At 47.7% G+C, this 23,576-nt stretch overlaps 1 protein-coding gene across 1 annotated transcript in view; it reads right to left on the bottom strand.

Moving 5' to 3' along the window:
• brf1b (BRF1 general transcription factor IIIB subunit b) overlaps positions 1-23,576 on the bottom strand; it is a gene marked incomplete at its 3' end in the record, with an annotated part of 152,137 nt that overhangs the window by 98,359 nt on the left and 30,202 nt on the right. The window contains exons 3-6 of the mRNA XM_084314116.1: positions 23,250-23,330; positions 7,708-7,881; positions 6,502-6,533; positions 1,601-1,673 (exon numbers count right to left, since the gene is read on the bottom strand). Coding sequence (XP_084170242.1) covers positions 1,601-1,673; positions 6,502-6,533; positions 7,708-7,881; positions 23,250-23,330 — 360 coding nt within the window. The remainder of the gene's footprint in view (positions 1-1,600; positions 1,674-6,501; positions 6,534-7,707; positions 7,882-23,249; positions 23,331-23,576) is intronic.

The raw sequence follows: 23,576 nt of genomic DNA, 5'->3' as shown, positions 1-23,576 counted from the left end.
TTCTATTCATCACTGATATAGAGTGTCTGGTCAGTAACATGGGTCTCCCAGTCCCTCCACTCTGCAGTAAACAGTCATCACTGATATAGAGTGTCTGGTCAGTAACATGGGTCTCCCAGTCCCTCCACTCTGCAGTAAACAGCTATCACTGATATAGAGTGTCTGGTCAGTAACATGGGTCTCCCAGTCCCTCCACTCTGCAGTAAAGGGCCATCACTGATATAGAGTGTCTGGTCAGTAACATGGGTCTCCCAGTCCCTCCACTCTGCAGTAAACAGCTATCACTGATATAGAGTGTCTGGTCAGTAACATGGGTCTCCCAGTCCCTCCACTCTGCAGTAAACAGCCATCACTGATATAGAGTGTCTGGTCAGTAACATGGGTCTCTCAGTCCCTCCACTCTGCAGTAAACAGCCATCACTGATATATAGTGTCTGGTCAGTAACATGGGTCTCCCAGTCCCTCCACTCTGCAGTAAACAGCCATCACTGATATAGAGTGTCTGGTTAGTAACATGGGTCTCCCAGTCCCTCCACTCTGCAGTAAACAGTCATCACTGATATAGAGTGTCTGGTCAGTAACATGGGTCTCCCAGTCCCTCCACTCTGCAGTAAACAGCCATCACTGATATAGAGTGTCTGGTCAGTAACATGGGTCTCCCAGTTCCTCCACTCTGCAGTAAACAGCCATCACTGATATAGAGTGTCTGGTCAGTAACATGGGTCTCCCAGTCCCTCCGCTCTGCAGTAAACAGCCATCACTGATATAGAGTGTCTGGTCAGTAACATGGGTCTCCCAGTCCCTCCACTCTGCAGTAAACAGCCATCACTGACACAGAGTGTCTGGTCAGTAACATGGGTCTCCCAGTCCCTCCAGTCTGCAGTAAACAGCCATCACTGATACAGAGTGTCTGGTCAGTAACATGGGTCTCCCAGTTCCTCCGCTCTGCAGTAAACAGCCATCACTGATACAGAGTGTCTGGTCAGTAACATGGGTCTCCCAGTCCCTCCACTCTGCAGTAAACAGCCATCACTGATACAGAGTGTCTGGTCAGTAACATGGGTCTCCCAGTCCCTCCGCTCTGCAGTAAACAGCCATCACTGATATAGAGTGTCTGGTCAGTAACATGGGTCTCCCAGTCCCTCCACTCTGCAGTAAACAGCCATCACTGATACAGAGTGTCTGGTCAGTAACATGGGTCTCCCAGTCCCTCCTGCTCTGCAGTAAACAGAATGTTTTATTTTTTTTCTTCTGGTATCCCGTTCCCACTTTATCCAATCAGGAGAGAGAACCCCAGATATTTACAATGATCTTACTTATTTCAAGAAATCTTGCCAAGCCAAATTTGCTTATTGCACTGGTAGATTATTTTTATTATTAGATGCTGCAGATGAGAAAGAAACCGCGTTCAGAGGAAGGACAGTGTTTGTGTAATTACTCTCACTGCCAGTAGGTGGAGACAAAGGTTCCGAACTGTAGCTTTAAAAAAATGTACAATATAAAAAAAATTTGTTGTTGTATTTATAAAAAGGTTTTTGTATAAAATGAAAACCGAAAGCCTGTCTTGTAGTTGTCCTCCAGGTCGGTGGGTTTACGTCACCTATTGCTGGAGAGTTGATGCAGAGCTCGCGCGCCAGCAGGAGGAAGGTCTTGCCCAGGATGTAAACGTTGACCTGAGGAGAGGAGGAGGAGGAGAGAGTTGTTCCACGCGTCCCGCTCTGCACCTCTCCACGTGCCGCTGGTCAGCGCACCTCTGTGACCGCCAGCAATAGACCCCTCATGTGTTCACGTCAGCGTGACATCATAGACCTGTTCGCTGTCCACGTCAGACTCAGTGTAGCGCGTCGTGCATCACGGGGGCAAAGAGGAACGTGATCCCGGTCACAACAACGGGGCGGACTACAATATATTCGCGTTTGTTAGCCATGCTAGCGATCAATCAATACATGCCAAAGCTATTATGTAAAAGGTGAAAGACACACTCACAGCCGTGCTGATTTGGCTAAATGACATCCAGCCGTTTTAGTTTTAAACTACTTTTAGTCAGGGTAGTGCCATGGTTTCTCCATAGAGCCCCGTCGTATTCTCTTAGCGCAGCAGCTCGCGCAGGTAGGGGGCAACTTAGTCACGTGACTCCGTTGGTATTGCTGATTGGCTGGAACACGGTATGTTTGTATACAGCGAACAGGTCTATATAAGCCCCAGTGCATCGTCCCCCCTGTCTATGGCAGAAATTAGCACTCTCTTCATTTCCTGTTTACCAGTAATCCTTGTCCTTGATACTGAATGTGGTGTTAACCCTTTCACGACCACACTACAGACTGTTAGCCCTTTCACTACCACACTACAGACGGTTAACCCTTTCACGACCACACTACAGACGGTTAACCCTTTCATTGCCACACTACAGACGGTTAACCCTTTCACGACCACACTACAGACGGTTAACCCTTTCACGACCACACTACAGACGGTTAACCCTTTCACGACCACACTACAGACGGTTAACCCTTTCACGACCACACTACAGACGTTAACCCTTTCATGACCACACTACAGACGGTTAACCCTTTCACGACCACACTACAGACGGTTAACCCTTTCACTGCCACACGACAAAGTGTTAACCCTTTCACTACCACACTACAGAAGGTTAACCCTTTCACTATCACACTACAGACAGTTAACCCTTTCACTATCACACTACAGACTGTTAACCCTTTCACTACCACACTACAGACGGTTAGCCCTTTCACTACCACTCTACATACGGTTAACCCTTTCACTACCACACTACATACGGTTAACCCTTTCACTACCACACTACAGACGGTTAACCCTTTCACTACCACACTACATACGGTTAACCCTTTCACTACCACACTACAGACGGTTAACCCTTTCACTGCCACATGACAAAGTGTTAACCCTTTCACTACCACACTACAGAAGGTTAACCCTTTCACTACCACACTACAGCAGGTTAACCCTTTCACTACCACACTACAGAAGGTTAACCTTTCACTACAGACGGTTAACCCTTTCACTACCACACTACAGACGGTTAACCCTTTCACTACCACACTACAGATGGTTAATGGGAAAATTGTGTTTCACCAAAGGATTTTTTATTCAGATTTTTCCATTCCAAACTAACCCTAAATTACCGGATGTTGCAGAGAAAGCGCTGACGCCTCGTGACGTCTGGTGACTTGCTCTGCAACGCTAAGCTAGCGACTGCCACTTAAAATTCTAAATCCCTTGCTTTTTCAGAGAGAGAGAGAGAGAGAGAGATGTACCGGTATATTAACCCTTTCACTGCCGCACGACAGCCGGTTAACCCTTTCACTGCCACACTACAGAAGGTTTGATTGATTGATTGATTGAAAACTTTATTAACAGATTGCAGAATGGGTACAGTACAGTACAGCTCAATACACACAATTGTTAAGGGGATGCAGACCAGAGAAAGACTTTCGTCTTGTTTACATCAGGGTCCCCCATTTTAAATTCATCATGACATATATGACATACATGACATACAGATAGACAGTACTGCTACATCTATACATTTATGACATACCAGATTTGCAAATACAGTACTGTTTGTGATACAAAAAGAGTCTAAAAAAGAGAGTACCGTACTTTTCGGACTATAAGCCGCGGCTTTTTTCCAAATTTTTCGACCCTGCGGCTTATATAACGGTGCGGCTTATATGTGGACAAAACCCGAAAATCGAAATATTGCTTTTTTTACTGCATTGAAATGTTATTTATCTGTTCCCTTATTTGCTAAACTTAATACAACTTGTAAATGAGTTAATGTTATTTGTCCGACAGTATTGTGTCCCAATGGGAGTCATTCTCTGTAGAGGTGGGAACTTAAAGCTCAATATAAGAACGGCCATGCACCACCACTCACAGAATCGAGAAAGAGCAATCAATCTGTCAATCCTTTCCGTGTCCGGGCCGGGTGAGGTTTCCCGTGTTGAGTTAAATGAAGCCGCAGGCTCCACTCCTTGGTAATTAAACATTAAAAACACATGCGGCTTATAGTCCAGTGCGGCTTATATATGTACACATCATTCAATTTAGCTGCTGCGGCTTATAGTCAGGTGCGGCTTATAGTGCGAAAAGTACGGTATATACATTTGACGTAGAAACTGTACATTGGAGGAGGTTGGGTAGGTGGGGGGGGGACTGTACATTGGAGGTGGTTGGGTGGGGGGGGTTGGGTAGGAGGGGTCGGTGGGGGACACTGTACAACTGTACAAGCAAAACTGTACATTGGAATATTGACAACCATACTTGGTCATTTACTGTACATTGGAGGGGGTTGGGTTAGGACATTTACAGGGGCCAGTTTCGAATTGCAGTCTCCCGTAGGTGTTCTTTGAGAGTGGTTTTGAAAGTGGGTAGTGATTCACATTCCTTTACAGCTTTGGGTAGGGCGTTCCACATTGATGTGGCATAATTGCGAAACGTGTTTAGTCCCTTGTTTGAGCCGAATCTGGGTTTAATTTTTTTTGTGGAGCTCCCTCTGGTGTTGTGATCGTGGTATTCACTGACCTTTGGGAAGTATTTTGACATGTACATGGGTACCTTGGTCGTGTAGTGTATCTTGTAGACCAGGCCCATTGCAAGTTGCTGTACTCTGTCGTCTACTTTAAGCCATCCTAGGTTGTCAAAGTGGGCAGGGGTGAGGTGGGTTCTAGGAGTAAGGTCAAGCAGTAGTCTGACCAGTTTGTTTTGTGATGTTTGTAATTTTGTTTTTAGCGCCTTTGAGGTGCTTTGGTACCATGAGGTGCAAGCATAGTCGTAGTACCCTTGAATGAGTGCTCCTGCCAGAGTCTTCAGGGTGTTCTTGTTTACCAGGGAGGAGATCCGGTACAAGAATCGAGTTCGTTGGTTGACTTTTTTTATTACCTTGGATGCCATTTTGTCACAGGAGAGATTAGCCTCTAGGATGGAACCCAGGTATGTAATTTCATCTTTCCTTGTGACAATATTGTCACCCACTGTAACTGAGAAGCCGTCGGTCTTGCTGAGTTTGTTATTTGAACCGAAGAGAATGGACTCTGTTTTGCCCATGTGTAATGATAGTTTGTTATCAGCGAGCCAGGTGCAGATTCTGCCGAGTTCTGAGCTGAGGGTTTTTTCAACCTGTAACTTGTTCTTGTCAGAGACCAGCAGGGCTGAGTCGTCCGCAAACAGGAACAAGTTGCAGTCACAAGCTGACGACATGACATTTGCATAAATTAGGAACAGTAGCGGTCCTAGTATGCTTCCTTGTGGAACACCACAGTTCACTGTGAGGGGGGGGGGGGATAGGGTACCGTGTACCTCCACCATCTGTTCTCTCCCCTCCAGGTAGGATTGCATCCAGCTCACTGATAAACTATCAAAACCAATTGCTTTTAGCTTGTCAATCAGAATGGAGTGATTGACAGTGTCGAAGGCCTTTTGTAGGTCCAGCATGATTAACTGGTTAACCGTCGGTATAGTGTGATAGTAAAGGGTTAACCTTCTGTAGTGTGGCAGTGAAAGGGTTAACCGGCTTGTCGAAAGGGTTAAAAGGCGGTGTTCCCGGGACCACGGCTGCATGGTCCACAGCCCACAGATGAAGCTTGATCTATTAATAGTCTATTGTTTATTTATAAATCTGTTACCCAGGGACAGTGCACATTAATGAACATCTTCAGTTTCCACATCAATGTCAATGTGCCCGATTTTTTTGCTAATTAGCTCGTTTCCATCCGTAGTCCCCGCCCACCATGCATGTCTTTATGGTTCATTCATTTCCCTAGAGCTGCAGAATCGAGAGAAGCCGGAAAAGTATGTCACCCGTGATGAGAAGGTCCATGTCACTATAACTCACTCAGTCACTCAGTCATTCATTCATCAATCATCAACTTACTCACCGTTAGCCACCCTGCCCCCTACTGGTAGCCCAGAGGCATAACAGCAGCAAGACACCTAGCTCTGAGCAGCATGTCTCATCAAGTCGTCGTCCAATTCATGAAAACAAATGGGATGAACATGGGGCTGACCGGAACCCTGCGAAGCCTTGATCGTTGTAATCGACGCCCAAATCAGTAACTGAATACTATGAATACTTCCCAAAGCCTCCAAAAATAAGAATTAGCTCAGGAAATACAAATGAGCCCAGGAATAAAGAATGAGCTCATCAAAATAATAACCCCACATTATTATTCACTATGGATCAACATTCATCAGTTCTTCTAAAAAAAATGATATTATCTATCTATTTAACTCTCGTCTACCTGTGAAACTTTGGGCTTCTGTGCAATGTATATACCCGGCCTGCTCCAGTGCTTTCATAACCGTTTAAATCCCTTTCCACGATATTGACACAACTCTTGTCTTGAGCAATGAATGAGACTGCAGCATCAGTAATGACTAGTAATGAATGAACACAAACCAGAATACTAATAAGGAAAAGTGAAACTGAGAATAATTATAGGGAGGTGAAAGACCTACCTGTAGAAGATCACTCAAGTCCAGAAGCATGTCTAGAGGAACAGTTGAGGAAATACAAAAATGATCATGTATACAAATAGTAAATTAATTACTACAATAGTTTGGTGGTCACTGGTCAGTTGCTTCAAAAAGCTACGAGGATTACATCCGTTTCTGCCCTGTCGCTTTGTTCAAATAAAATAAAATTTATTTGTAAGGCCTGAAATCACAAGGTAATGCCCCCATGGGCTGTACAAGTCTTCTTTGAACAAGTCAAGAAGAAACATCACAAAAATCAAGAACAAAAAAGGACCATAACATCCAAATATGCAGCACTCCCAGACATTCCCCAATGAAGATAAGGAAAAACTCACTAAAAACCTAGCAATAGGGGGAAAAAAGCACCACAGGCGATGTGGAGGAGAGAAGCCTCAGATGGGCCGTTCAAAGGGGGATCCCCCAACTTGGATGTCGGTGATAATCTAGTGTTGCTATGGATGATCGATGGGTGGAGAATAAAACAGGCGAATAGTTGGTATGTATGTATGTATGTATGTATGTATGTAGGTAGGTAGGTAGGTAGGTAGGTAGGTAGGTAGGTAGGTATGTATGTATGTATGTATGTATGTATGTATGTATGTATGTATGTATGTATGTATGTATGTATGTATGTATGTATGTATGTATGTATGTATGTATGTATGTATGTATGTATGTATGTATGTATGTATGTATGTATGTATGTATGTATGTATGTATGTATGTATGTATGTATGTATGTCACTCTCACTCTCACTCTCACTCTGACTCTCACTCTCACTCTCCATTTCTCTTTCTCCCTTTCTCTTTCTCCCTTTCTCTTTTTCCCTCTCTCCCTTTCCTTCTCTCCCTTATTTATTCTTGTCCTTGTATACTATTGCTACTGTCATTTTGTATTTAATTTATTTGTATGCATGTACATAACCTTGTTTTTGTTACAGCCTCCCACCCCCCTTCCCTCAAAAGGCTTTGGACAGGCTGATTTTGTATATAAGAATTTGTTCTTAATTGCTTGCCTGGGTAAATACAAAAAATATATATGCATGTAATAAAACACATATATGTACATGCAATAGCAGCTAAGTACATGAGAAAATATTTGAAAATTAGAACATTTAAAATGTGTTCGTGTCCTCTGGTAATGTCGGTGCCTCCCTGTGCCAACGCGGTGCCAGCAGTCAAGGATACGCGGCGTGCCCTCCGTCCGGCAGACCAGGTAGAGGCAGGCGGCGATGATGTGCGCCATCTTGCGCCCGCGCGTCAAGTGCTTGCTCACTGCCATCTTGAAGAAGTTGAAGGCGGTCTCCAGGCAGTGCTGGTTGAGCTGCAGCTGGCTGCCCAGGTGGTGGATCTGCCGTTTCCCTGGAGCACAACGATGCATCATCAGCATAGAGGAGGAGTTAGAATATTCAATTTTTCGAATAGTCAATGCCAGTCTCCACATTCGATTTTCATGTCCGAGTCGATTTATTTTATATATGATTAAAAAAATATATTACAATTTAAATTGAAGCAAACCATTCTTATTTAATTCTTTTTTATATTTAGAGGCAGCCTAATTTTCATAGCCTAATTGATCTAAAAAAAAATTCACATGCTACTGTTTCTGTTTGTTTATTAAAACCGGTTGATAGGCCAATGCAATGCTGTTATTATTATAGGCTACGATGGTGAATGGTGTCATTTTGATTTATTGTCGGTCAGCTGAGCCGATCAACGTTCTGAAGGATTATCTGAACTTCAGATTCTGAAGTGCCTATTTATGTGCAATACCCTTTGATTTTAATGATCCATTCTATTAAAAATGGAATAACTGAATTGAACTGAAACGGAACATTTTAACTGAATTTAAACTGAAACAGAAAATAACAATATATTTTTAATATAATAAAAAGAAAATTAAAATACATTTTGGGGGGTGGTTGGGGGGTCGAATATTTGAATGTTCGGTAACCATCAATTTTCAAATAGCATTTTTGCTAGAAAGTCCCATCCCTAAGCAGCATAGAGGGACATGTCTTTTCTCCTCTATAGGTTGTTTTCACTTGTGCCATTTTGGATCCCAACTCAAATGAAAAGCAGCCACTTTGCCGATTTGAGGAGGAACGTGTGATAATCGGACATAAAACATATCAACACGTTCTGAAAAGTCGGTGAAATTCCCCTTTAAAAGGTGCTATTTGTAGGATTTTGGATTGGGACCATGTGGATTGAGCCACATACGAATATGATGGAATAAGTAATGGTTTGATGGGCCATCAACGAGGACCGTTTACACTCGCCCATTAAATTACGCAATTTCGTGCCTTTCCCGATAAGCTAGCATTCAATGGCTGGTATCTCCAGATTCTACATGGTCCTCATTCCAAATCGTACAAATAGCATATTTAAAAAGGCAGACAGAATGACAGACAGACAGAAGGCAGACATATATGTAGAGAGACACAGACAGACAGACAGAAGGCAGACTGTCTGGCAGTCAGACAGAAACAGATATGTAGAGAGAGCGAGAGACAGACAGAAGGCAGACAGACAGACAGATATGTAGAGAGAGAGACAGACAGACAGACAGACAGAAGGCAGACAGACAGACAGTCAGACAGAGACAGATATGTAGAGAGACACAGACAGACAGACAATCAGACAGAGACAGATATGTAGAGAGACACAGACAGACAGACAGACAGACAGAAGGCAGACAGACAGACAGATATGTAGAGAGAGAGACAGACAGACAGACAGAAGGCAGACAGACAGACAGTCAGACAGAGACAGATATGTAGAGAGACACAGACAGACAGACAATCAGACAGAGACAGATATGTAGAGAGACACAGACAGACAGACAGACAGAAGGCAGACAGACAGACAGACAGACAGAAGCCTCCTAAAGCTCCCTGATTGCACCTCCTCCTCTCCTTCAGCACAGCTGGCTAATCCCCAGGGACAGGCCATCTGCAGGTTAGCCCCGCCTACCCGCCCGCACGCACGCACGATGATAAAGATTTGCTTTTTAATTGTATCGGGAGATTCTCTTTTCTCTGGCTGAATTGGAGTTGAGTGGGGTAGGTTGCGGGGAGATATTGGTCCAAATGTGAAGACATCACCAAAATGTATATATTTTCTAGTGCTGTCAATAGATTTAAAAAAAATTAACTAATTAATCTCACAATTTTCTGTAATTAATCTAGATTAATCTAGATTAAAAATAGCATTTTTCTACTTAAGACAAAAGATTGTAACAGATTTGTACTAAAATCATGGAATTAATGTAAAATCAACACAAAGAAAGTATATTTAGATTCAAAGACTATTTTAATAGCTTTCTTTGAATACAGTTTCTCTCCTGTGAAATACAAATGTTCAACAAAACCATCAACATTGACTCAGCTAGGGGCAGCCGGGTAACAGTATTATGTTTGTAGGTTAATAAAGGATTTATTTTTTGCACAATTAGTCCCGTCAAAGTGTGTCTTAAAAGTGCTTGTTTCCAGCTCAGTGCCACATAGAAACACCAGGTTCTCCCAAGAACGCAAGTAGTCGCGTAAATTCCTTTTGAGCTCGTAAGGAACGGCATTTAAAATCAACAATTTCAACCAATGGTCACTATGTTAGATTAGATTCAAATGTATTGTCATCATTGTTTTGCGAGAAAGAGATCGGCGATGTTACATTGTAAGAATGTTGTGTACGTTGTTTCACTAAGCTCACACATTTCAAGCATCAAGTGACGTAACGTTCAGAAATAACGCTTTACGTTCGCCTGGTCCGCTAGCGTCAGCCGTTAGCCGTGGCAGCAGCCAGCTAGCTTGCTTGGTGGATTATCTCACGTTCGCTATTAATAAGCAAAAAAATAAAACCATACGTTAATGTGGAAGCTCACACATTTCAAGCATCATCGACAATGTAACTTTCAGAGTGAATGCTTTTGTTCTTGGAAATAACGTAAGCATGCTGCGACTCCTAAATATCTAGCCGTTTGCAATGACAGACGTCAGAAGCCTATCCTGAACGCAGAGCGCAAGTGTGAACTAGCCTGCTGCAAACTCCCTGAACTCAGTGAACTAGCCTGCTGCAAACTCCCTGACCTCTGAGTGAACTAGCCTGCTGCAAACTCCCTGAACTCAGTGAACTAGCCTGCTGCAAACTCCCTGAACTCGGAGTGAACTAGCCTGCTGCAAACTCCCTGAACTCAGTGAACTAGCCTGCTGCAAACTCCCTGAACTCAGTGAACTAACCTGCTGCAAACTCCCTGAACTCTGAGTGAACTAGCCTGCTGCAAACTCCCTGAACTCGGAGTGAACTAGCCTGCTGCAAACTCCCTGAACTCTGAGTGAACTAGCCTGCTGCAAACTCCCTGAACTCGGTGAACTAGCCTGCTGAAAACTCCCTGAACTCGGAGTGAACTAGCCTGCTGCAAACTCCCTGAACTCTGAGTGAACTAACCTGCTGCAAACTCCCTGAACTCTGAGTGAACTAGCCTGCTGCAAACTCCATGAACTCTGAGTGAACTAGCCTGCTGCAAACTCCCTGAACTCTGAGTGAACTAGCCTGCTGCAAACTCCCTGAACTCTGAGTGAACTAGCCTGCTGCAAACTCCCTGAACTCTGAGTGAACTAGCCTTCTGCAAACTCCCTGAACTCTGAGTGAACTAGCCTGCTGCAAACTCCCTGAACTCTGAGTGAACTAGCCTGCTGCAAACTCCCTGAACTCAGTGAATTAACCTGCTGCAAACTCCCTGAACTCTGAGTGAACTAGCCTGCTGCAAACTCCCTGAACTCGGAGTGAACTAGCCTGCTGCAAACTCCCTGAACTCTGAGTGAACTAGCCTGCTGCAAACTCCCTGAACTCGGTGAACTAGCCTGCTGCAAACTCCCTGAACTCTGAGTGAACTAGCCTGCTGCAAACTCCCTGAACTCTGAGTGAACTAGCCTGCTGCAAACTCCCTGAACTCGGAGTGAACTAGCCTGCTGCAAACTCCCTGAACTCAGTGAACTAACCTGCTGCAAACTCCCTGAACTCTGAGTGAATTAGCCTGCTGCAAACTCCATGAACTCTGAGTGAACTAGCCTGCTGCAAACTCCCTGAACTCTGAGTGAACTAGCCTGCTGCAAACTCCCTGAACTCTGAGTGAACTAGCCTGCTGCAAACTCCCTGAACTCTGAGTGAACTAGCCTGCTGCAAACTCCCTGAACTCTGAGTGAACTAGCCTGCTGCAAACTCCCTGAACTCTGAGTGAACTAGCCTGCTGCAAACTCCCTGAACTCTGAGTGAACTAGCCTGCTGCAAACTCCATGAACTCTGTGAACTAGCCTGCTGCAAACTCCCTGAACTCTGTGAACTAGCCTGCTGCAAACTCCCTGAACTCTGAGTGAACTAGCCTGCTGCAAACTCCATGAACTCAGTGAACTAGCCTGCTGCAAACTCCATGAACTCAGTGAACTAGCCTGCTACAAACTCCCTGAACTCGGAGTGAACTAGCCTGCTGCAAACTCCCTGAACTCAGTGAACTAACCTGCTGCAACAATCAACAGGCTCGCTGGCAATGGAATATCTGCCCAATACCCTGGGAATAACAGAAGGGGCGGGGAACAAGCTGTGTTTGTTTACATGTCTCCTGGCTGCCCTCTAGTGGTCAGAAGACAATGATTGCAGCTTTAAGGAGGCAGCCGTAGATCTTCCTCCAGCCCACCTCTGGCATTAGCTCGTCAGGTTGGACTGGGTTTCTGATGGAGAAAGTGAGCGCTGTCAGCTAGCATCACAAATAACCACAAAGCTCTTAAGAGCATAATCCCAATTCTAGAGCTGCTGCTGTGCGTGTGTGTGTGTGTGTGTGTGTGTGTGTCTATGTGCTTTGAATGTAGAGCGTTATTGTGAAGTGAAAGCAGAGGGAATAGACAGAGGGAGGTACCACTGTGTGTACACACACACACACACACACACACACACACACACACACACACACACACACACACACACACACACACACACACACACACACACACAGACACACACACAGTGGTACCCCTCTATCTATTCCCTCTGCTTTCACTTCACAATAACGCTCTACATTCAAAGCACATACAGACACACACACACACACACACACACACACACACAGACACACACAAATACACATGCACACACACACAAACACACACACACATAGGGGTCTGTTTAATCCCATTGTGTTGCTGGATTAGAGGGATAGTCAACAGCAGGCTGTGTGCGTGTGTGTGTGTATGTGCACGCACGTGTGTGTGTGTGTGTGTGTGTGTGTCTGTGTGTGTGTGTGTGTCAAGGAGGGTGGCAAATGGGGTTGTCTCAACTTGTCTGTTGCCAAATGCAGTTACATAATAGCACCGGAGTAATGAGTTCAGTCTCTGCAGCCTCATGTAGCCTAGTTTGCCCTCTCAGTCACCACTGACTGTGCAGAGGACACCGCTCTCCTGGGGTAAAAGGCCTACAGGGCAACACAGGACACCGCTCTCCTGGGGTAAAAGGCTTACAGGGCAACACAGGACACCACTCTCCTGGGGTAAAAGGCCTACAGGGCAACACAGGACACCACTCTCCTGGGGTAAAAGGCTTACAGGGCAACACAGGACACCACTCTCCTGGGGTAAAAGGCCTACAGGGCAACACAGGACACCGCTCTCCTGGGGTAAAAGGCTTACAGGGCAACACAGGACACCACTCTCCTGGGGTAAAAGGCCTACAGGGCAACACAGGACACCACTCTCCTGGGGTAAAAGGCTTACAGGGCAACACAGGACACCGCTCTCCTGGGGTAAAAGGCTTACAGGGCAACACAGGACACCACTCTCCTGGGGTAAAAGGCCTACAGGGCAACACAGGACACCACTCTCCTGGGGTAAAAGGCCTACAGGGCAACACAGGACTGAAGATACGACTGTATCTCTAGTTATATGAACTTCTAAGCTCGTGCTGTGTGGGTAATCCCCAACCAGCCATTCAGTTATATACAATATATGTGGCACATAAATTGTCTACATGGTTCCACGCCCACAGGGATATATTTAATTTAATTTCCGTCTGATTTATATTTCTATGAAGGCAAAAATGATATAGAAATATAAAACATCATATTTTCACCTCCGCAACATTGCCAAACATCCGTCACTGCCTCTCCCCCCCCCCTGCTGCTGAATCCCTCATACACGCCTTCATCTCCTCCCGCCTGGACTACTGCAACTCCCTCCTCACTGGCATCACCTCCCGCTCCCTCCATGAACTGCAGATGGTCCAGAACTCAGCCGCCCGCCTCCTCACTAACACCCGGTCCCGCGAACACATCACTCCTGTCCTCCACTCCCTCTACTGGCTCCCGATCAAGGAACGCATCAACTTCAAAACACTACTCCTCACCTTCAAAGCCCTCCATAGCCTGCCCCCCCCACCGCCTACCTGACTGACCTCCTTCTCCCCTACCGCCCCACCCGTTCCCTCCGGTCCTCTTCCACTGCTTCCCTCACTGTCCCGTCATCCAAACTTAAACGTTTTGGTGCCCGGGCCTTCTCACGAGCTGCACCCCGACTCTGGAACACCCTCCCTCAGACCTCCGTCAGAGACTCTCCCTCACTCTCCACCTTCAAATCCAGACTCAAAACCTACCTGTTCTCCCAAGCATTCAACCTTCCCTCCCCATAACCACCCTCCTCCGACCTACCACCCCCTTTCCCCCTGCCCTACGTTCTCTCCTCTCCTGCCCCCCCCCCCCCCACCCCCCTCGGTCTCCCTTTCCCCCTCCCGACTGTCTCCCCGACTGACTCCTGTATTTGTTATGCGTTACTCGTGGTTTTATGTTCTTGTGTATTCATATTGTTCTCCGTTTCCCTGTGGTTCTATGTTTCTTTGTTTTTTGCCTATTGTCAGCGACTTTGGGTCATTGAAAAGCGCTATACAAAATAAATGAATTATTATTATTATTATTATTATAGGTCCCAAAGCCAATGAGCCAGACTGGTGCAGATACTAACACGTATTAAACAAGGCACAATGCCCATCTCTAAATGCACCTATTCTTTCTCATGACATTTATTATTATTATTATTATTATTATTATTATTATTATTATTATTATTATTATTATTATTATTATTATTTGTGAGGTTTTTGTCCGCTGCTCACCTACTCGCTCTGTTCCTTTAAGTTTTCTGTTAATTAATTGCATTCTCCTCTTCACACGCTTCTTCCTGTAGACGCCGTTTGATTGGTGCTCCCCCAACCACACGCTTGTCAATCTCATCCCGCAGCTGTCACAGCTTGTCATTAAGCATTCCTTTTGCTTATATATACCCTGCTTCCCCATTAAGTGTTGTTGGATCGTTCTGATATATTCTCTGCATTTGCCGTTCCTTCCGTTGCCTGCTTTTCCCTGTGCTTTGCCTCCCAGGACTCTCAAGGAGTATTCCGTTTGGACAACCCGTTCCCCGTTACGAAGCGCTCGCCCTGTTTGATCTGCTCGCTTTACGCACAGCGCTTTGGTGAGTTTTTGCAAGACAGTCTTTTGACTCTATCATTTTTCGTGTGTGTAAACACTGAAGAGATCCTGCTTTTTGTTCAGTCTGTCTCTCACCCTTTGCCTGTTTTTTGGATTGTTCATTGGGATTCAGTATTGTTTGAACATTGCTCACTGTGTGTATTCACACCGAAGATTCTATCACTTGGATTATTGTTGGGACATTGCTCACTGTGTGTATTCACACCGAAGATTCTATCACTTGGATTATTGTTGGGACATTGCTCACTGTGTGTATTCACACCGAAGATTCTGTCACTTGGATTATCTGTTTGGGACAAGTCACTTCACCTGTCACCTGTCTGTTCCCAACTGTTCACTGAGCTAACCCGCTCTCTCTCTCTCCCTGTTCCGCTACCACCTCGGAGTACTGCCGGGAGGATTCTGCAGAGCGGCTCTGACGTCACTGACAGATTCCTCAGACGTAACCTCCCCGGGAGAAGCTGCAGAGCAGCAACATTCCACAAATGCTTGTATCCCAGTCTGTTACTGTTTTCAACCAAGTTCTTTCTGCTATTCTGTAAAATAAACAAGCCCTAGTTTTTGGCTAACTCTGAAACTACTCTCTCTGTGCCGTTTGCGTTTGGGGTCGGTGTCAAACCATAACATTACGATCCAACCAATATGACGACCCCAGCCGACACAGAGAGAGTCAGAACAGCACTAGCTGGCCAGATCGAGTTAACCAAGGATCACAGTCACCAACTAGAGAGGGCTGCGGCTGCGGTACAGGAACTCAGGGAGCAGGTCCAGCCTATTCAAGGGTCCCTGGCCGCTCTGGCAGGACAACAGTCAAGTATACTCCTTCATCTTCACACGCTGAACGACACCGTTAACGCCTTGCTTGTACCCCCACTTCCTTCAGGAACATTGGCAGGAGCATCCCCCGCAGCCCTAGCAGGCCCCGCGCTTCCCGATCCCGCACCTCGGGAACCCCGTCTCTCCGTCCCACGGCTGTTCGACGGCAACCCCGAGGATTGTGCCACATTCATCATGCAGTGTGAGTTGGTTTTTCGTCATCAACCCAGTCGTTTCACTTCAAGAGGAGCCCAAGTGGCCTATATGACTAACTTGCTCTCAGGCCGGGCAGCCCAGTGGGTCACTTCCTCCTGGGCAATGGAGGCAGACTTTTGTTTCTCCTATCCAGACTTCGTGGCTGAGCGCCGCAGGGTGTTCCACCATCCAGCCCGTGGTCTGGACCCTGGAGCCCGGTTGGGTACCTTCCGGCAGGGCAGCGGCGGGGTAACAGACTACGTGCTGGAGTTCAGACTGGCGGCGGTGGAGAGCGGTTGGAACGACCCAGCACTTCGTCTAACCTTCATGAGGGGGCTCAGTGACGCAGTCAGGGACCAGCTCGCGACCCGGGAGGAGCCTGACTCCCTCGAGGACCTGTTCAGCCTCGCCATTCGCATCGACGGATGCCTCCAGGAGAGAAGGCGTGAGAGAACCCGACAGGGACCTCCTGAGGGACTCCGGACCCCCCGTACTCTTGACGTTACTGCTGGTCGCCCTGCCCCCAACACGACTGGTGGTAGCTTACCCTCCCGGTCGGTTCGCGAGGAGGAACCCATGCAGCTGGGACGCTCTCATCTGAGCCAGGCTGAACGTGAGGCAAGGTTCAGGTCCGGTCTCTGCCTCTACTGCGGTCGGGAGGGACACCGAATCGCCAACTGCCCCACCCGGCCAAAAGATCAGGCTCGCCGAGACCCCGGGAGATCCTGGTGAGCCGTTTTTCTCATTCCCAGAGCCGTGCACCACCTGGCCATCTGATGAGCGTCACCCTGGCCTGGGCGGACCAACGGGCCACGGTGGAGGCACTCATTGACTCGGGGGCAGACGAGAGTTTCCTCGACTTCGAGTTTGCTACCCGGGCCAACATTCCACTTGAGGACCTAGTGAGGCCTTTGGAGATCTTCGCATTGGACCAACACCGCCTGGCCGACATCTCTCAACGCACCTGCCCTGTCATGCTGACCATCGCTGGAAACCACGTTGAGAGAATCCAGTTCCTTATCACCAGATCCCCTCTTGTCCCGGTGGTCCTGGGTCGGCCCTGGCTCGCGCTGCACGAGCCCCACATCGCCTGGTCCTCCGGTACCATCAAGGGCTGGAGCTCCTCCTGTCACGCCCAGTGTCTACAGGCGGCGTCCTGTCCCCCGCCCCGGAGGTCCGTTGGTGAGCCGCCTCCAGACTCTTCGGCCATACCCCCCCGAGTACCACGACCTCATGGAGGTTTTCAGTAAGTCCAGGGCTCAGGCCCTTCCACCCCACCGTCCTTACGACTGTGCCATCGACCTCCGCCAAGGGGCTCCCCTTCCCGGCAGCCGCCTCTACAGTCTGACCGTTCCGGAGAAGAAGGCGATGGATCAATACATCTCTGAGTCCTTGGAAGCAGGACTCATTCGGCCTTCCTCCTCCCCGGTGGCGGCCGGTTTCTTCTTTGTTGGGAAGAAGGACGGGGACCTTCGACCCTGCATCGACTATCGCCAGCTCAACGAGATCACCATCAAGAACAAGTACCCTCTTCCTGTCATGAACTCCACCTTCGAGCCTCTCACCCAGGCTACCGTCTTTACCAAGCTGGACCTCCGGAGTGCCTACCATCTAGTCCGTATCCGTGAGGGCGATAAATGGAAGACCGCCTTCAAGACCCCCAGGGGCCACTACGAGTACCTGGTGATGCCGTTCGGCCTCACCAACGCCCCGGCGGTATTCCAGGCACTCATGAACGACGTCCTTCGTGACATGCTGGAGGAGTTTGTGGTGGTGTACCTGGACGACATCCTCATCTTCTCCAAGACCCTCGAGGAGCACATCCAGCATGTCCGCCGTGTGCTGGAGCGCCTCCTCCACAATCGGCTCTTCGTCAAGGCGGAGAAGTGCCGTTTCCACTCCGACTCCGTCGACTACCTGGGCTTCATCGTGGAGAAGGGCTTGACCCGAGCGGATCCTCGCAAGATCCAAGCAGTGGAGGAATGGCCTGAACCCACCTCTCGGAAGGAGTTACAGAGTTTCCTTGGGTTCGCCAACTTCTACCGAAGGTTCATCCGGAACTACAGTCAAGTGGCGGAACCACTTACCAGACTGACCTCTCCCGCCCTGCCGTTCGACTGGTCCCCAGCGGCGTGTGCTGCGTTCCGCTCCCTCAAGAAGAGGTTCACTTCCGCCCCGATCTTGCTCCACCCTGACCCCAAGAGACAGTTCATCGTTGAGGTGGACGCCTCGGATACTGGACTGGGGGCTGTCTTATCCCAGCGTTCGGCAACGGACCAGAAGGTACATCCGTGCGCCTTCTACTCGCGTCGGTTCCTCCCTGCCGAGAGGAACTATGACATCGGCAATCGGGAGCTGCTGGCGGTCGTGGCTGCTTTGGAGGAGTGGCGTCATTGGCTTGAGGGGGCCGAGGAGCCATTTACCATCTGGACGGACCACAAGAACCTGACGTACATCCGCGCTTCCAAGCGCCTCAACGGTCGGCAGGCGAGATGGGCCAGCTTCCTCAGTCGGTTCGACTTCTCGCTGACTTTTCGTCCTGGTTCCCGCAACACGAAGGCCGACTCCCTGTCCCGGTTACACTCCAAGGGGGCTCCACCCACTGAGGACCCTACTCCCATCCTCCCGGAGGCCAGGGTGGTAGGAGCCGTCACCTTGGGCATCGAGGGGGTGGTTAGGCGTGCCCTACGCTTCCATCGCGCTCCAGGCAACGTACCGATTCATCGTCTCTTCGTCCCCGACTCTGTCCGGTCCCGGGTGCTGCAGTGGGGCCATACCAGCCGGTTCGCCTGCCACCCGGGCGTTCATCGCACGTTCTCCTTCCTGGCTCGTCGATTCTGGTGGCCCACCATGAGGAACGACGTCAAGGAGTTCGTATTGGCCTGCGCGGTCTGTGCCCGCAGCAAGGCCTCCCACCAGGCACCCTCCGGGCTGTTACAGCCACTTCCCGTTCCGAGCCGTCCTTGGTCACATGTGGCGCTGGACTTCGTCACAGGTCTTCCCTCCTCCCAGGGGAACACTTGCCTTCTGACCGTGGTGGATCGGTTCAGCAAGGGGGTTCACCTCGTGGCCCTTTCCAAGCTTCCCTCGGCGGCCGAGATGGCGGACCTCCTGACTCACCACGTGTTCCGCCTTCATGGTTTTCCCCAGGACATCATCTCTGACCGGGGGCCCCAGTTCACCTCCCAGGTATGGCGGGCCTTTTGCAAGGGATTGGGGGCGACGGTCAGTCTTTCCTCTGGTTATCATCCCCAGACTAACGGACAAACGGAGAGGATGAACCAGAGCGTGGAGTCTGCTCTTCGGTGTGTGGCAGCCGAGAGACCAGCTTCCTGGAGCCGTTTCCTTCCCTGGGTCGAGTACTCCATCAACTCCATGGTCAGTTCCGCCACCGGCCTCTCACCTTTTGAGGTTTCCCTGGGCTACCAACCCCCTCTTTTCCCCGCACAGGAGACGGAGGTGGCAGTTCCCTCCGTGCAGGTCCACCTCGACCGCTGCCGACGGGTCTGGGAGATCACCAGGACCGTGCTGCTCCGGACATCTGAGCGCGCCTGTCGTGGGGCCGACCGGCGCCGGGTTCCTGCGCCGACGTACCTCCCTGGGCAGAGGGTGTGGCTTTCCGCGAGGGACCTCCCGCTTCGGTCCTCGGCCAAGAAACTTAACCCCGGTTCGTCGGACCTTTCGAGGTTCTGAAGGTACTCAGTCCGGCGGCTCTGCATCTAAAGCTTCCTGCGTCCATGCACATTCACCCCGTTTTCCATGTCTCCCGGGTTAAGCCTGTCTCCCTCAGTCCCCTGATGCCTCCAGCTCCTGATCCTCCACCTCCCGAGATGGTGGACGGTCACCCCCAGTGGCAGGTCCGCCGGTTGATGGGCGTTCGACGGCGGGGTCGGGGGTTCCAGTACCTGGTGGACTGGGAGGGTTACGGCCCGGAGGAACGGAGCTGGGTCTCCCGACAGCTCATCGTGGATCCCGGCCTGATCACGGACTTCCATCGTGCCCATCCGGGCGAGCCGGGTCGGCCTGGTCGCCGGGTGGCTCCCGTGGAGGGGGGGGTACTGTGAGGTTTTTGTCCGCTGCTCACCTACTCGCTCTGTTCCTTTACGTTTTCGGTTAATTAATTGCATTCTCCTCTTCACACGCTTCTTCCTGTAGACGCCGTTTGATTGGTGCTCCCCCAACCACACGCTTGTCAATCTCATCCCGCAGCTGTCACAGCTTGTCATTAAGCATTCCTTTTGCTTATATATACCCTGCTTCCCCATTAAGTGTTGTTGGATCGTTCTGATATATTCTCTGCATTTGCCGTTCCTTCCGTTGCCTGCTTTTCCCTGTGCTTTGCCTCCCAGGACTCTCAAGGAGTATTCCGTTTGGACAACCCGTTCCCCGTTACGAAGCGCTCGCCCTGTTTGATCTGCTCGCTTTACGCACAGCGCTTTGGTGAGTTTTTGCAAGACAGTCTTTTGACTCTATCATTTTTCGTGTGTGTAAACACTGAAAAGATCCTGCTTTTTGTTCAGTCTGTCTCTCACCCTTTGCCTGTTTTTTGGATTGTTCATTGGGATTCAGTATTGTTTGAACATTGCTCACTGTGTGTATTCACACCGAAGATTCTATCACTTGGATTATTGTTGGGACATTGCTCACTGTGTGTATTCACACCGAAGATTCTATCACTTGGATTATTGTTGGGACATTGCTCACTGTGTGTATTCACACCGAAGATTCTGTCACTTGGATTATCTGTTTGGGACAAGTCACTTCACCTGTCACCTGTCTGTTCCCAACTGTTCACTGAGCTAACCCGCTCTCTCTCTCTCCCTGTTCCGCTACCACCTTGGAGTACTGCCGGGAGGATTCTGCAGAGCGGCTCTGACGTCACTGACAGATTCCTCAGACGTAACCTCCCCGGGAGAAGCTGCAGAGCAGCAACATTCCACAAATGCTTGTATCCCAGTCTGTTACTGTTTTCAACCAAGTTCTTTCTGCTATTCTGTAAAATAAACAAGCCCTAGTTTTTGGCTAACTCTGAAACTACTCTCTCTGTGCCGTTTGCGTTTGGGGTCGGTGTCAAACCATAACATTATTATTATTATTATTATTATTATTATTATTTTCATATCCTTTTAGCTAAAAACACAAACCTCCTATAGTAGCTCATTCCAACCAAACATTTCTGGAAGGTTTCACTACAATTATGTTGCGAATGGCCCATAAAATCATAGAAGATCCCTCACATGTAATTATATTTATATTTCAACAGACAATAAAGAATGATCTTAATATGTTATTGTAAACTGCTAACGACTAACGCCAGTCACGGTCAACCAGCGCCCGCTGCTGACGGGTCGGACCCTGCTTTAGCAGCCTGTGGACGCTATGGTCACAGGTTCAAATCCACCCGGTTACATTGGTGACAGTGGTGGGATCTCACTGCCCTGTGACTCTGTATCCAGGCCCTCCTGACTGTCCCCTGCACTAAGTCTAATACAGGGGTCTCAAACTCGCGGCCCGCGGGCCAATTGCGGCCCGCTGGATGATATTTTGCGGCCCCTACTTGACATCAAAGTAAAAAAAATATATATATATTTTTTTAATGTTGTGGGACTTGTACAGCACTTTGTTCAACTTTGTCAGTGCTGTAAAGTTTAAACCTTTTAAAATCATAGACAAACAAAACACTTTGCTTTCATGAAATATTGTAAGCCGTCATTTGAGGCTTTATAAAAGCAGCACAATGAACACAAATCTGTCAGTGCCGAGTCCGACCTCATCTTAAATAACAAACAGCATTGCTTGTTGTAGTTAACAAAGAGAGGCAGAGTTGATTTTGCAGAAAAGAAAAGAAAAAATCATATATATATATATATTTGATGCGGCCCAGCCTCACCCAGACTCTACCTCCAGCGGCCCCCAGGTAAATTGAGTTTGAGACCCCTGGTCTAATACGACTCGAGGTGACCGCTCGTTTGCAGCAGTGGCCCCCAGGCTATGGAACGGTCTCCCCCCCCCCAGACACAAGATCTGCTCCCTCTGTGGATGCTTTTAAGTCCCACCTCAAAACCCACCTCTACTCCATAGCATTTGGCTATAGGATAAATCCCTGCTCGCTTACCATTCTCTCTACATGTCTCTCTGTCAGCCTGGTGCTTATTCTGTCCCCCTTGTGTTGCTGTTCTGTGTTCTCTGTACAGTGTCCAGTTACTCTATTGTCATTCCCTGTGTCTTATGTCTTACCGTACCGTCTAGGGCTGAGCCCAAAAACGTTCGAACGTTGGAACCTTCGTTCATTACGTTGGCATTTGAATTCTAAATCAACATTCGAATTTTAAATTTTTAATACATTTTTCTTTTTTTTTATTCATTCTGGTTTTTCTTCACAGTTGCAGATAAAGATTAGGCTACACTAATATTATAGTATTAAAATAAACTGATGAGTTATATATTCATTAGAAAGTTGATTTAATTGATTTAGTTGGGCTGGGGCTTCTCCCTGGGCTGGGTCTGGCGCTGGAAAGTTGATTTAATAAAAGAAAAAGACTAATTTAATCAGATTAAGCACTTTATTCAAATTGAGGATTTAGTTTGAGGATATTTATATAAAAGAAATATATATATATATATATATATATATATATATATAAAAAAATTATTTGAATTCTTTATTTTCTTTAATTTTTTTAATTAAAAACGAAGGTTCGAACGTTTGTTCAAAAAACCCTGACGAAGTTCGAATCCCAAAAACAGGCTTCAGGGACAGCCTTGCATAGTCCTACTCTCCTATGTCTTACTATATTGTTGGCTGTAATATAGTCTTTCAGAACATATTGTCTACTGTACTATGTCATACTGTATCGTCTGTTGTATACGCCTAGTGTCTTGTGCCCCTACTCCTGTATTGACTGTCCATCCTGTCTTTTGTCATGTTCTATTGTGCTCTGTTACACTGTGTGACTATGTTTATAGTTTTACATTTTTATAGTTACTCAGGGTTCCCACAGACATTGCAAAATATAATTCAAGGACTTTCAAGTACTTTTCCAAGCACTATTTTTTAAAAGGGCATTTAAAAGGATACAATTCACGTTTAAATGCAGTTTTTTGTTTGTTCTTTGAGCTTTTAAATGCGCTATATAAATAGATAAATGACTTGACTTATCTTGTCCTGAGAGCCAGAGGGCAGCTGACGACTCACCGTTCTGCAGCGTCTGGGCACGCGACTCCTTCCCAACACTGGTGTGGAAGCCACTGCCGAGCACTGGAGTCTTCGCCGGGCCTGGGGACAGAGGTCAGAGGTCAGAGCTGAGTCACTCTGAGCCATTAGAGGCGCTGTAGGTAACATTCAGCCACTAGATGTCCCACTAGAGCACCAAGATTAATAATAAGATTATTATTTTATTGTATTATTTTATTTAATATGACAATATGATAAGCATCTCGCTTTTCTCCCTGCTCCTTCTCCAACACGTCCCATTAGTGTTATTATCGTTTCTGGTGGAGATCGTTTGATGTATCTTTTACG

The sequence above is a fragment of the Notolepis coatsorum genome (genome assembly GCF_963971535.1).
Source record: "Notolepis coatsorum genome assembly, chromosome: 5".
NCBI lineage: Eukaryota > Metazoa > Chordata > Actinopteri > Aulopiformes > Paralepididae > Notolepis > Notolepis coatsorum.
This window is presented reverse-complemented; position numbering and strand designations above follow the sequence as displayed.